Source organism: Mytilus trossulus, chromosome 8 (genome assembly GCF_036588685.1).
Source record: "Mytilus trossulus isolate FHL-02 chromosome 8, PNRI_Mtr1.1.1.hap1, whole genome shotgun sequence".
NCBI classification, from domain to species: domain Eukaryota; kingdom Metazoa; phylum Mollusca; class Bivalvia; order Mytilida; family Mytilidae; genus Mytilus; species Mytilus trossulus.
In genome coordinates, this window is record NC_086380.1 from 30,445,862 (window position 1) to 30,458,920 (window position 13,059).

The window sequence follows — 13,059 nt, forward strand, 5'->3', positions numbered from 1 at the left end:
CCTTAACAATAAACTTGATTTAAATGTTCAGATGATTTTTACAGAGTTATCTCCCTGTAGTGTCATGTACCACCATAAAGCAATAAAATTATGGTTTTTATAGCAAGTGAGAATTGGATATTGCTTAATATCACCTCAAGTTATTTTTTTAATTTCATTATAATAATAAACAAGCCTCTTTTATAATATAAAATGATCTTGAGTGTAAAAAAAATAAATACTGTGAAACATTGGTCTCGTCTTTTATGCCGGAACATCATAAGTCCAAAGGGAAATAAATAAAAGGTCACAACCATAAGAGACATCCTTTGGGACTTTTTTGTTAAGGAAGTCTGCTGCTCAGTTTCACAATAAATAACTTTCCATGAAACTAGTATATATTGATAGGGGATTAATTAAAGATTAAAAAAAGCCAAAAAAAATTAGGGGTCAATGTGCTTGTTTTTGAGATATTAGCCATTGAAATTTTGGCGGGAAAATGTTCTCTCTTGACTTTTCATAGATTTATCATTGACCAGTAAAACTTCTAAAAAACTAACAAAAAATAAATAAAAATTTATAAAACTTTTACAAATGGCTTATAATTATACATGGAAAAGATTTATAAAAAGTAATATGGGGGTTCATGGGATTTTTTTTTTAAGGCATTGAAATGGATAAAACCAGAGGATTTCGAAAATCTGACAAAAACTCCAAAACATGACAAGCAAACATCCTTAAGTCACAAAAGCTGAATCAAAGAAAAGCATAAACATTTGACTTTATAATTGAATATTATAGGATTAAACACATTTTTTCTAGAGATTATTGATGTGTAAACCAGGTTTTAATTTGTTGATAATCCCTAGATCCTGCATGCATCTGTATCCTGCATGAATATATCACAGTGAAAGTTACAAAAGTAATTTCGGAAACATTGTTTATCGAATTGTAAACTAAGTGAAAAATTATAATTGACCAATCTAATTCATGTATTTAAAGATATGCAAATCATATAAGAATTATTGACTAATGAAGAACTGAGATCAAGTGAATCTTAACTGTGATTATGAAAATAAAATTAACTGGCAGCAGAAATTTAAATCATCTAATAATTAGATAAATATAGATTCTTACATTGATACCAGTGGATTATCGGATTTATCCAATCAAGATAGTTAAATTATCAATTTTAAAGTTCGAGCCGCCTCGGCGAGTACTTTAAAATTTATAATTTAACTATCGAGATTGGATAAATCCGATAATCCACGAGTAACTATATAAGAATCTGTTTCTCTAATGATTAAAAAGACATTTTCTTTTTTTGTTTACCGAAAATCCCCTTCGAGTGCCTTTCACATTGCACGAAGTTGTCAATTTCATTAACACCTGTTATCATATTTTGGTTCATCCAGTCAGCCAAAAAGGTCATGATCCTTGAAATCATCCAATGATCTACTGAGATCACCAGCAACCACACGTTGATTAAATTTTTTTATACAATGGGTTCCAAAAGGGATAAATTTCCATAGAATTAGAGAAATTAAACTAATGCATCTACCAAAATTCATTACCATGATGACAAATTAATGATTCATATTTTATGTTTTAACATATTAAGTAAAATTCAAAATAGCAATGCCGAAAATTCAATGTAAATCACTAACCTACAATATACATATACCCTGTATTACAAAAATTGGTATGAAAAAAAATCATTCATATTTCATATATAACATGCATTAACAAAAAAAGAATTGTAAATATCACAGATTGCTTTTTTAAATGATCAAAAACTGTCATGACTGTTTTCCAAATGACATATCAAATGGGTCATCTTGTAATGAGCTCAAGAAATCTCTGAAAATAAAAGAAATAAATATTGTATTTTTATCTTAAATATACTTAATATGACCCAGTATATTTTAACATATTTCCTTTATTAGGGAGCAACCATTTAAATTCAAGAGGGGTTTATGTTTTTTTTGTCTAAGTCTACATTTTTTTTGTAAAAACTTTTTTTTATGTTATCAATTAAAAAAAAAAATCAAAATTAAACACTATAAGCTACGGGGGAAATTTGGTTTCAGAATATTTTATTTTTTGTCATCTACTTGACCAATATCTTTTTCATCAAATTGAATCAGAATTTTTTAAAGGGAAAAAAAAGTGACCCCATTTTGAGGTTAAATGGTCCTTTGCATATTAGAAATTTTATTACATGTAAGATATTATTAACTCACTTTGAATATTTGATTGTTTGATTTTTAGTCTATTATCTCTTCACACCTTGTATTGTATGAAAGTTATGTTCAGTCATGCTTCATTGAGCAAAATTGTAACAGTATCTACCTGTCCAACTCATTAGTAAAATAATGATCACACCTTGTTTACCTTTATGGTCAGTTCTTATTGGTCATTCTGAACAAATCTCAGACTTTGGACAAGAAATAATGGTGGTCAACACACTTGAAAAATGGAGACATACATATATTTTACATTTACTTCTTATCTAAACTTTACATGGTGATGAAACATGTATAGAGACATTATACTTTGTGCATACTATTACATACTGAAATTTCCATAGTTGGGTTTTACTGTAGATATTGGAAATAACATTCTTGATATTTGGATAGTATGATTTTATATTCTTTGTGGTGTATATATGAAAGGCTTATGCAGTGCATCCTATACAATTCTGCCTATTTATTGGTAAGTAAGCCCATAGACCTTTAGATATGATAGGAGTAAGATAGTTAATGTTTGAATCTGAGAGAGTATGACTTGATTGATTGCTAGTTGCTTAATGTCCAGTGGCAAATATTTCATGCATATTCAGGACGATTTGAATTAGTATTTTGAATGTAGAAAAGAATATTGTTAAGGGTTATATTATATTATAAGTATACATCTTGGTTGATTCATTGTGTGGTTATAATGATATACTGTTTGTTATTTAGCGGGGTTGCTTCCCCTCAGTACAGGTATAACATATAAAGCCAGACTTAATCAACTGAGCTAGGGAATCGATTCTTTGGCTCAGTGGGTTAATGCACTGACTGTCACGCAGTTCGAATCCAGGTGGTGGCGATATGACTTTGTAGAGTAGATATGTGCTCTCCGGTTACATTTGGCGCCGGACTGAAAAATCCACGATGGTTATCTGGAGTATAGCCAGGGTTTGTGTTGTTTAGAATCATATATAAAGATATGATGACTCTTGTGGTGGGGGAATAGTGTAGCGGGGTTGCTTGCCCTCAGTACAGGTATAACATATAAAGCCAGTCTTAATCAACTGGGCTAGGGAATCGATTCTTTGGCTCAGTGAGTTAATGCACTGACTGTCACGCAGATGACCGGGATTCAAATCCTGGTGGTGAGTGGTGACGATATGAATTTGTAGAGTAGAATATGCTCTCCAGTTACAGTTAATTCAAAGCAGTTTTTCCAAAATCTTGGAATATTTAAACATAAATATGTCTTCTATTACATGATTACCAAAAAATTCATAAATTTCCCCGTATTAGTTTTATTCCTGTGTAATGAAGAGATCTATGTTCAGGTAGGATTCAGTCATTTTCAAAGGAGTTCCCACACCAGGATGAAGAGGGGGGTCTAACTATATGTCACCCTTGAAAAGCATGGATTGCCAAAAGAAATAGGGGGTTCCAACCCCCAGATTCCCCCCCCCCCCCCCCCCCCCCTTTTAGGTGTGCCACTGTCTCTTAAATATGATTACACTAAGTTTTCCTAATAACAAGAAGTTACTGTATTCTATCCACAATGAAATATATTCTTCCCACACTTACCCCAACTGGTCATTTTTTCTACGGGGGTCCTGAGGAGGAACAATATCAGGTACAGTTTTCTTTAGCTGCTGGTAACTCTCTAAAAAGGAAATATTTTAAGCTTCTAATGTTTTTAATAAATGTCAACAAAATCATTTTATCTTTGAAAAAGATTTTTAAAGTTATGTCCTATGAAATATCCCTTTTTACGAAATTCCTCCATTTGAGAAAGTTTAAGTTTAATATTAAAAGTGTGAGGCTGCCTAGCTTTTTAAGTAATCAAAATTTAACTGTTGATAGTGGAAAAATATCATAACACACATGTCTGTTTTTCTAATGATTTTTATCCTTCCTTTTTAAAGATTTGCAGAAAGTTTGTTTTTTTATATGTGACCTCATCAGACATGGTCACTTTTTTCATGACGTGACGTCCCAACAAAAAAATCAGAAGAAATCAAGAAAATTAAATGTCATAATTAAATTTCTGACAATCATTTGCTGTGAACAGATATTTCACTAGTGATGAAAAATATTATACCTCCAAATATACTATTAGCTCCTTTCTGCTTCGTTTGTGCCCATTCTTCAGATGACTCCTCCAGGACTTTTGATATGGAATCTAGTTTGTTATCAATGTTACTACTGGAGTTCTTCCTGAACCTCTCCTGAACCGTCTCTACTTTTACATTTCTAATGTCATCTTTTAAAGAAGTATCCCTAGTTCTTTTCATTAAATCATCTATACTGATCTACAAGAGAAATAGTGAGGATGTAATAGATAGTAAGATACAAAGGTTGAAAAGGAGAGAATGGCAATTTATCTAGAAGCTTAATTTTTGTCGAGCCTGCAACTTTTGTTGCAGAAAGCTGGACATAGGGATAGTGATCCGGCGGCGGCGGCGGTGGTGTTAGCTCACTTCTTTAAAGCTTTATATTTTAGAAGGAAGAAGACCTGGATGCTTCATACTTTGTATATAGATGCCTCATGTTAAGAACATGTCCAATGTCCTTGACCTCATTTTCATGGTTCAGTGACCACTTGAAAAAAAAAGTTAATATTTTTTGAAATGTTATATTCTCTCTTATTATAACTAATTGGATAACTATATTTGGTATGTGCGTACCTTGCAAGGTCCTCATGCCCGTCAGACAGTTTTCACTTGACCTCGACCTCATTTCATGGATCAGTGAACCAGGTTAAGTTTTGGTGGTCAAGTCCATATCTCAGATACTATAAGCAATAGGGCTAGTATATTCGGTGTATGAGGGACTGTAAGGTGTACATGTCCAACTGGCAGATGTCATCTGACCTTGACCTCATTTTCATGGTTCAGTGGTTATAGTTAAATTTTTATGTTTTGGTCTGTTTTTCTCATACTTTATGCAATAGATCTTCCATATTTGTTGTATGGAATGATTGTAAGGTGTACATGTCTAGCGGGCAGATGTCATCTGACCTTGACCTCATTTTCATGGTTCAGTGGTCAAAGTTAAGTTTTTGAGTTTTGGTGTTTTTATATAATACTATATGCCATAGGTCCAGTATATTTGGTGTATGGAAATATTTTATGATCTATATGTCAGTCGCGCAGGTTTTATTTGACTACGACCTCATTTTCATGGTTCATTGCTCAGTGTTAAGTTTTTGTGTTTTGGTCTATTTTTCTTAAACTATAAGTAATAGGTCAACTATATTAATTGTATGGAAGCATTGTTAGCTGTACATGTCTGCCTGGCATGGTTCATCTGATCTTGACCTCATTTTTATGTTTCATTGGTCTTTGTTTAGTTATCTTGGTTAATGTTAAGTTTATATGACAGTCTTTAATACAGCTTTATACTTAGGACTATCAACATAATATCAATGATAAGTAAAGAAGGCGAGACATTTCAGCGTGTGCACTCTTGTTCAATAGAGGAGGTATACATGTACATTTGATTTCTTTAGATTTTACCTAGCTATTCTTATTATCAGTCAAGGCAAAATGTAACTCTTTTTATGAATCTACTCAACTTTACTTTTGCTCATTGATCATAGCCCAACGTTTTTAACACACTTTTTTGGGGTACACAGTTGTGTAATGAGAATTTACATACCAAGTTTGTCTAGTTCGATTTAATTTACTAATTACAGTAGTTGAAAAGTTTGTCTTTCTTGTTTGCTTTTGGCAGTGGCATATGTTTCACATTAATGCATTTAGTTTAATACCAGAACAGCGAAATTCATCATCAATTAAAACTCAATAAGGGAAGTAAATACCTCTTTCTGTACTTTTGATTTAGGGTTCTGTAAATGATCAAAGTTTGCATGTTTCATATATTCTACAGCTGCCTTCACTGTGACCATACAGTAACTGGAAAATATAAGCACAATTTGATACTAGGGGTACCCTCATTATTTGAGGTTTGAGTTCTTATTGTTTTTTGAGTTGTTGTTTTTTTGGGGGGAGGGGGGGAGGAAAGAGTTCTGGTTTTTTGTTCACTTTTTGGTGGGGTTGGGTGTTATGTTTACAAAATTTTCTTTGTCTTGCTTGGTGTACAAAGGTAGAGGCTGTAAGGTAAGTTACAGCAAAATTGCTGTGTAAGAATTTAGAAACATGGTATTAAATACAAAATAAAAGGCATGAAAATTCTGAAACTACAAATTCTAATTACATTACAATCTTTACTTTTAACTGATAAAAACGAAATCAATGAACAAGTAGTATTCACCTTAAGTTGTCTCTATCATTAGTTGGAGTGGTCCAGTGGAAAAATTCCATATAAAACATATTACTGGCTAAGTCTATACACTTGGCTTGAGCAATGACAGAAACCTAAATATAAATAGTTGCTGTTATAAAACCATTATCAGTCAGCAGGAGTTGCAAAGTTCACTATCAATATTTATCCTGCTTACAAGTCATAAACATATTATTTTAGCAGATGAACAAATATAAAAAAAAATTTACTCGCATCTAAATTTCATAAAAAAAATCTGCTCTATATAAAATATTTATAAAAAGACAGGCAAAAACTGTCAAGTTTTAATTAGTTAAACAGCTTTTAAATGCATAATCTAATACTGAAAATCAATAGGAAAATCATACATTCATGAGTTAATAGTAAAATAAATTTAGAAATAACATGCTAATGTAATAAACAGTAAGTGTAATTCTCAACTTACAAGTAAAGGAATGAGATCATCTGAAGTTATAACTGGCATATCTGAAATAAAAATAAAATTCTTTATTGCTTTAATACAAATATTTCATTTAAAGTGGTTACATACAGACTATTAGCATACAACATTGAATATCACTGATTAAATTATAGAATTTGTACCGCTTGCATCAGACATAATGCAATATTATAAAATACAAATACATGTATCAGATTTTGTGTTATAACTTAAAGGGAAACTTCGCAAAAAAATCAAAAATTGATATTATGTTCATTCTGTATAAAAATGCTCAAATTCATAGATATTAAAATTTATTCCGCTAGATAAGTGATCACCATCGATTTTAAATTTAGAGTATCAATTCTTTGCGATCCGCCATCTTGTCTTCTTTTCCGATTAACGATATGTCTATAAACCACAAAGAAACAAAACTATAGTAACCGATGTAGTCGTAATTGCGTGTCGATATCTTGTCAATCGTACGGTTGTTTTATCCGACTAACTAACTTGATACGGAAAATATTCTTACTTTTTTTAAATTACCATGGTCTGTTGTTTTTAAACTGTTATTGGAATTTGGTGAAAAGTCAAAGTTGAAATCATAAATAAGTGTTCCGTGAAAATTGTTTTTCGAAAATCTAATTTGTTCATAATTCTTTAAAGTAATAAACTTTTTTCAAATATATTTTAGATCTTCCCTCATCTGATCACCAGCATGGCTAAAGGTATTACTTCCAAAGGTATTGTGAGGGGTGTGAGGTGACACGTCCAGGTATTCAAGCGATTTCCTGTCGGGGCTTGCAAGTTCATGCATCGTTTCACTTCTGCAGGTATTGATCAGTGTACACGGCTGATAACTTATAACTTTCCATTTTGAACTATCAGATGTATAATATACAACTCTGTCTTACTTGTCATTACTAAACTCATATGCTTGTTTATAAATAACATTTCTGGTGTAAAGAATATAATTCATAAAAATATAAATTATACCCAAAAAATAAGATTTGATGATCATGAAATTAAAATCTATTTAAATATTTTTTCCAAGGGTGAATTTGGGAAAATGTAATATATAGTCATTGTCAATAATGAAGGACAGATTGGAACAGACCAGAAATATTGATTTTAAAAAATGAACGCACTTGCCGACGATTCGTTTATACGACTTGATAGAAAGTTACGGAACTATAGCGCAATTTAAAATATATATAAACGAGTCTAAATTGAAAACTACTTTCAAGCCTATGATTGCGTTGGATAAAAACCGCAATTTTTATACGTGTGCATGTCAAACAAATTTCGTTGTAGAAGGGTCTAAAAACAGCACAAACAACATTTTCCAAAAGACCAACAAAGTGAAAAAAGTATATTTAAACAAAACGCATGTGACGCAATTTAAAATATATACATGTATACATTGAACATAAGAAAAAAACATATATTTTGAATAAATAGGGGTAAAAGTGTTGTAAATAGACTAGTCCATGTATGCCAACAGTATGTAATCATCCAATGTCGATAGACTATTGTATACGAAAAGAAGAAGAGAACCAATTTGATTTAAATACAGGTCGATGTATAACTTTTGCTTTGGTTCATTGAAGCTGTGGACCTAGGAAAATCACAGATTTATATTTCAATAAGATTGTTCTCGAACAAAGGAAGGAATTCGTCATCACAATTGTTATATATGCCACTGGACGAACACTAATTATCCCCAGGGGATGTGAATATTTTGCTGGGAAACTTTTGAGTATCAAAGTTTCAAATTAATTTCGGGATTTATTTTCTTTCTTGGTATTCAATAACAGAAAAAAGTATAAATTACTTGTTCGCTAAATAGGGGTATTCTTGTCAGATAAAAGACTTTTAGTTATATTTAAAAAATAGGGAAATATGACATTAAATTGGTTCTGTCTTTTTTTAAACATCGTTAAAACGATGTGTGTCTAAGGTGAACGCCACAAGAACCCTGTAATACTAGTACGAGAGTATAGCATGTAAACATTCCTTCTCAATAATATGGTTGTATTGGAAATCTTTTCATACAGATTGACAACTCATTGTCCGATATGCATGTAATATTTGCCACATGACGCCCATAGTTCTTTCTACCATCATCACCTTATTCTTTGATATTGCTGTAAACATTGATGGTTCACACCCAAACAAAATGGGAGTAATGGACCTTCAGAGCTTCTCCGTGTTATACACTTGTGAAATATATAGACGAAATTTCTGTATTGAAATGAATCTACATCATTCTCACAAACAGGATTTTCAAATAACGATTTTGAGTAATCATCTTACAAACCAATATAAACGTATGGCAAGATAAAACCATGAAGGAATTTAGTTTTTGTCAGACGCAAGAACTCATCACTATATCATAATTTCAAATATCAAGAACAAGCTGTCGATGTCGATAGTCTGTTTTCTAACTGTTCAGAGTTAGACATGTCACTTGTTCATTCTTGGAAGCCTTCATATTCCCCTTCTAACGATGGGAACTCTTTCTGATTGTGTTGACTATAAATGCTTGTATGGTAATTCTGTCGTTTATCTGTACAAGCGGTTGCATTTTCTCTCCTTTCCCAACAAACAAACGAACGAAACGCCACTAGTCTGATTTCTCTGGAGCTCATCCTCAATGGCTCTTATACGTCAGGAAACTTACATGTATACTAATAATGATTGTTTCATGAACAACGATGTATGGACGAACTATTATAAATTCGTCAATATCAGTTATGCATGACTAAAATATAACTTTTATTACAACTACTGTATTACTTATTTGGATTAATGACGGCTATCATGTTCAACATTGTACAAATATTATCATAGAATTTTTAAAAAAATCCTCAAAAATCCTCAAAAGAAATAATGCCTTAGCTTAGATAATTGGTATTCTTTTCACAAAAAAATCGTGTAAATGATTGTCAAATGAATTTAATTATGTAAGAATAAAATGTTAAAAAGAAACTAAAAAAAATCATGCATGTTGTATGTTGTATTTTTTTGTCAATTAAAAACTTTAAAATTGCAATAGTTTTATTAGCATTTAAACACAGCCAGATTTGAATACAAGTTAAGAAATTCTGGTAAAGTCAATGATATCAAACAGATGTACAATGGTATATCAAATTGGGTAATATTGCATTTAGTTTTTATTAAAGATTAAAACTACTATTTTTTGCTTCATATTTGAATCTTTACGCCAATTGCCGCTATGAAAGTAATCAAAAATTGTTTTCTTTTATTTTTATACACTTTAGGAATTACGAATCTGAATTTTATTTTCAATTAATTTACACAATTTAATTATTGTATCTATATTCTCATCGTGTATTAAATCTTAGTGTATTAACATTGTGACAGCATATACTCTTTCTAATCCTTTCTGTTTATCCTTTCCAAATAACAACATTTATACCTGTGTACGCTTGAACTCACACCTGCGGCTAAATAGCTACAAGGTAAACGAATTGACCTCAAGCCGAGAAATATATAGTGACCTTTACAAAATAATATACACACTCTTAGTTGCATTGAAATGATTATCAAAACAATAACGGTAAATAGAACTGAAATATTTTCAGTTCAATATCAGTAAAAATGTTCAATAAATATTTTATGAAAAAAATCTCAACAATAATTAATTAAAATTTCAAAAATATTTACTAGAGATAATTTTATAGGAGTTTAATTCAATTAATACAAAACGGTATATATGCATATTCATTTTCGTTTATTCCTATATTGTGGTTAATTACTTCGACCATTCGTCAGCTGTGCGCTTTTAATTACGTATATTGTCGATAAGCTATAAGAGTTAAACAGATTTTATTTTTTCCCAGAATTCAATAAATCGGGCTAATACGTCATGACCCACTCGAGAATTCAACCAAAAAAGTTACAAATACTTGATTTTCTCCGTTATTAGAAGGAATATAAATTTAAAACTTTGCAAATGTGTTTTTTATGTTAAGATGAACATAATTAGATGATAAGTAAAAAATCACGGAATTTCCCTTTAAAATTGTAAAAACCAGTTCTCTAAGGCAAACTAGAAAAAATCTAAGGGTAAATCAACTCATTGCAAGCTGTATCAACTAAGCCATATAAATATTTAAGTACACATCAATAGATCTTGATATGAATTTCAGATTAAATACATTAGATGTAAGAACATTATTTAAATCAGGTTGTTGTAAGATTTTATAATTAGAGTAATTTTATAGGCATATACATGTGTATGTACAAATTTTCTAAAATGTTCAATTACGATAAACCAATACTGTAAATTCAGAAATTATTGCATGCATTTATTATTGTGATTTTTGCAGAATGGACAAAAATGCGATATTAATTATTGCGATTTGTGGAAAAGCTGAAAACAGATATTAGAATTTGATTTCTTATTATTGAGATTCTTACCTAGTCGCATTTTTTCGCAATATTATAAGTAAAACCTTGCAATAATTTCTAAATTTACAGAATAAATTGCTACATCAGACTGCTGTGGATTCATTTATTTTCATGGGTACTAATTTTCATGGATAAAGATTTCATTTTTTTATGGATATTCATGCTTTAATCAGCATATATTTCTATTGATCATTTGTATTTGCTGATCGAACATTTAAATTCTTGGTTTTTCTGTATCTAAGAAATCACAGAAAATTGGTAGCTAATGTATAATAATGAATCCACAGTATGTGTTAATTGTTCCCATTACTTGTAAGTCCAGGTGGTTGGTTTTCTATTATAAAATTCTGTATAGTGCCTGTTATATGATCCTGAAATAAATCAAAATACCACACTCAACTATACAGTCCGCCAAAAGTTAAGCACCACCGAAATATAACTGGCAATATTTTTATAACTATTGCGAAAAATATTTATGTTTGGTGTTATGAATTACCTTCAACATACACTAAGAAAATCCATTAAGACCAAAAAAATTGAACTCCGATAAAGCAGTCAAGCATTCTCTTAACAAAGGTCATCTGAGTGCTTACAAATACACTGTTTCTCCAAGTGATCGTGTTAGTGTTCGCACATTGGTCAGTCTACTTCTCAGAGGCAACCAAAGAGCAAGTCTTGGTGTATAGAGACCTGTACTTACAGGTTGGCACTCTACCGTCAGGTTTCAATGGGATAATGACCATCTATGTTTGAACATAATAAGCTGACAAAACACTCATTGTTCAGATGGTAGTCAGTTTCTGTTACTGCCAGTAGATGCCATAATACTTTTAACTTGAAAGTTTTTTACACAATTGACTGGATCTATTTGGGGTCTTTGGTGAAATATACTTTTAACTTGAAAGTTTTTTACACAATTGACTGGATCTATTTGGGGTCTTTGGTGAAATATACTTTTAACTTGAAAGTTTTTTACACAATTGACTGGATCTATTTGGGGTCTTTGGTGAAATATATCTATAATTTACATATAATAATAACATATCCAAACAAAACCCTATTTAAACCTCAAGCCAAGAACACTGGTGTTAAAGATAGGACAAAAAGCATTCTTTGGTTACTGTAAATTCAGAAATGATTGCGTACATTTATTATTGCAATTTGTCATTCCCAATAATAAAAATATCACAATAATTTCTAAATTTCCAGTATTTATAATATTTATCCCACAAAAAACCAAATCAAATTTTTTTGTTTTCACAATTTGCTCACTTATACATTATAAAAAAAATAATTATATTTTTAAATACATACCACAGTGGCCTTTAAACAACTCAATTTTTCATGTGGAGTTTTTAGCCCACCAAGATTAGCCATTTCAACAACCTGAAATATAAATAGATTCAATATTTCATAAGATAGTTTATAATTTGTTTCAGTTTTATTCTTTGTTTTTTATTAGTTATGGATGACCATACATTGACTACATGGTTGGCTAAACACTACTAGTTATAGCTTTTTTGTAGTATCCTGACTTCAAACAAGCTATTCCAGTTACTCTATTGCTGCCAGTCGTTTTTTAAAGTTGCATTTTGTGTGCCTTAAATTAAAACAGCTCAATGTCTGTAACGTCACATACCCAACAATGACATCATTTAAAATATGACGTCACACCCTAATGACAGTTACTTT

General features: G+C 30.9%; 1 protein-coding gene across 1 annotated transcript in view; it reads right to left on the reverse strand.

Annotated features, from left to right (window-relative positions):
- Positions 1 to 722: 722 nt before the first annotated feature.
- Positions 723 to 13,059, reverse strand: part of LOC134727564 (ankyrin repeat domain-containing protein 27-like) — a 29,114-nt gene continuing 16,777 nt past the window's right edge. Inside the window, exons 12-19 of the mRNA XM_063591945.1 lie at positions 12,682 to 12,753; positions 11,678 to 11,738; positions 6,937 to 6,977; positions 6,483 to 6,586; positions 6,031 to 6,124; positions 4,309 to 4,519; positions 3,792 to 3,870; positions 723 to 1,839 (exon numbers count right to left, since the gene is read on the reverse strand). Coding sequence (XP_063448015.1) covers positions 1,779 to 1,839; positions 3,792 to 3,870; positions 4,309 to 4,519; positions 6,031 to 6,124; positions 6,483 to 6,586; positions 6,937 to 6,977; positions 11,678 to 11,738; positions 12,682 to 12,753 — 723 coding nt within the window. The 3' untranslated portion in view covers positions 723 to 1,778. The remainder of the gene's footprint in view (positions 1,840 to 3,791; positions 3,871 to 4,308; positions 4,520 to 6,030; positions 6,125 to 6,482; positions 6,587 to 6,936; positions 6,978 to 11,677; positions 11,739 to 12,681; positions 12,754 to 13,059) is intronic.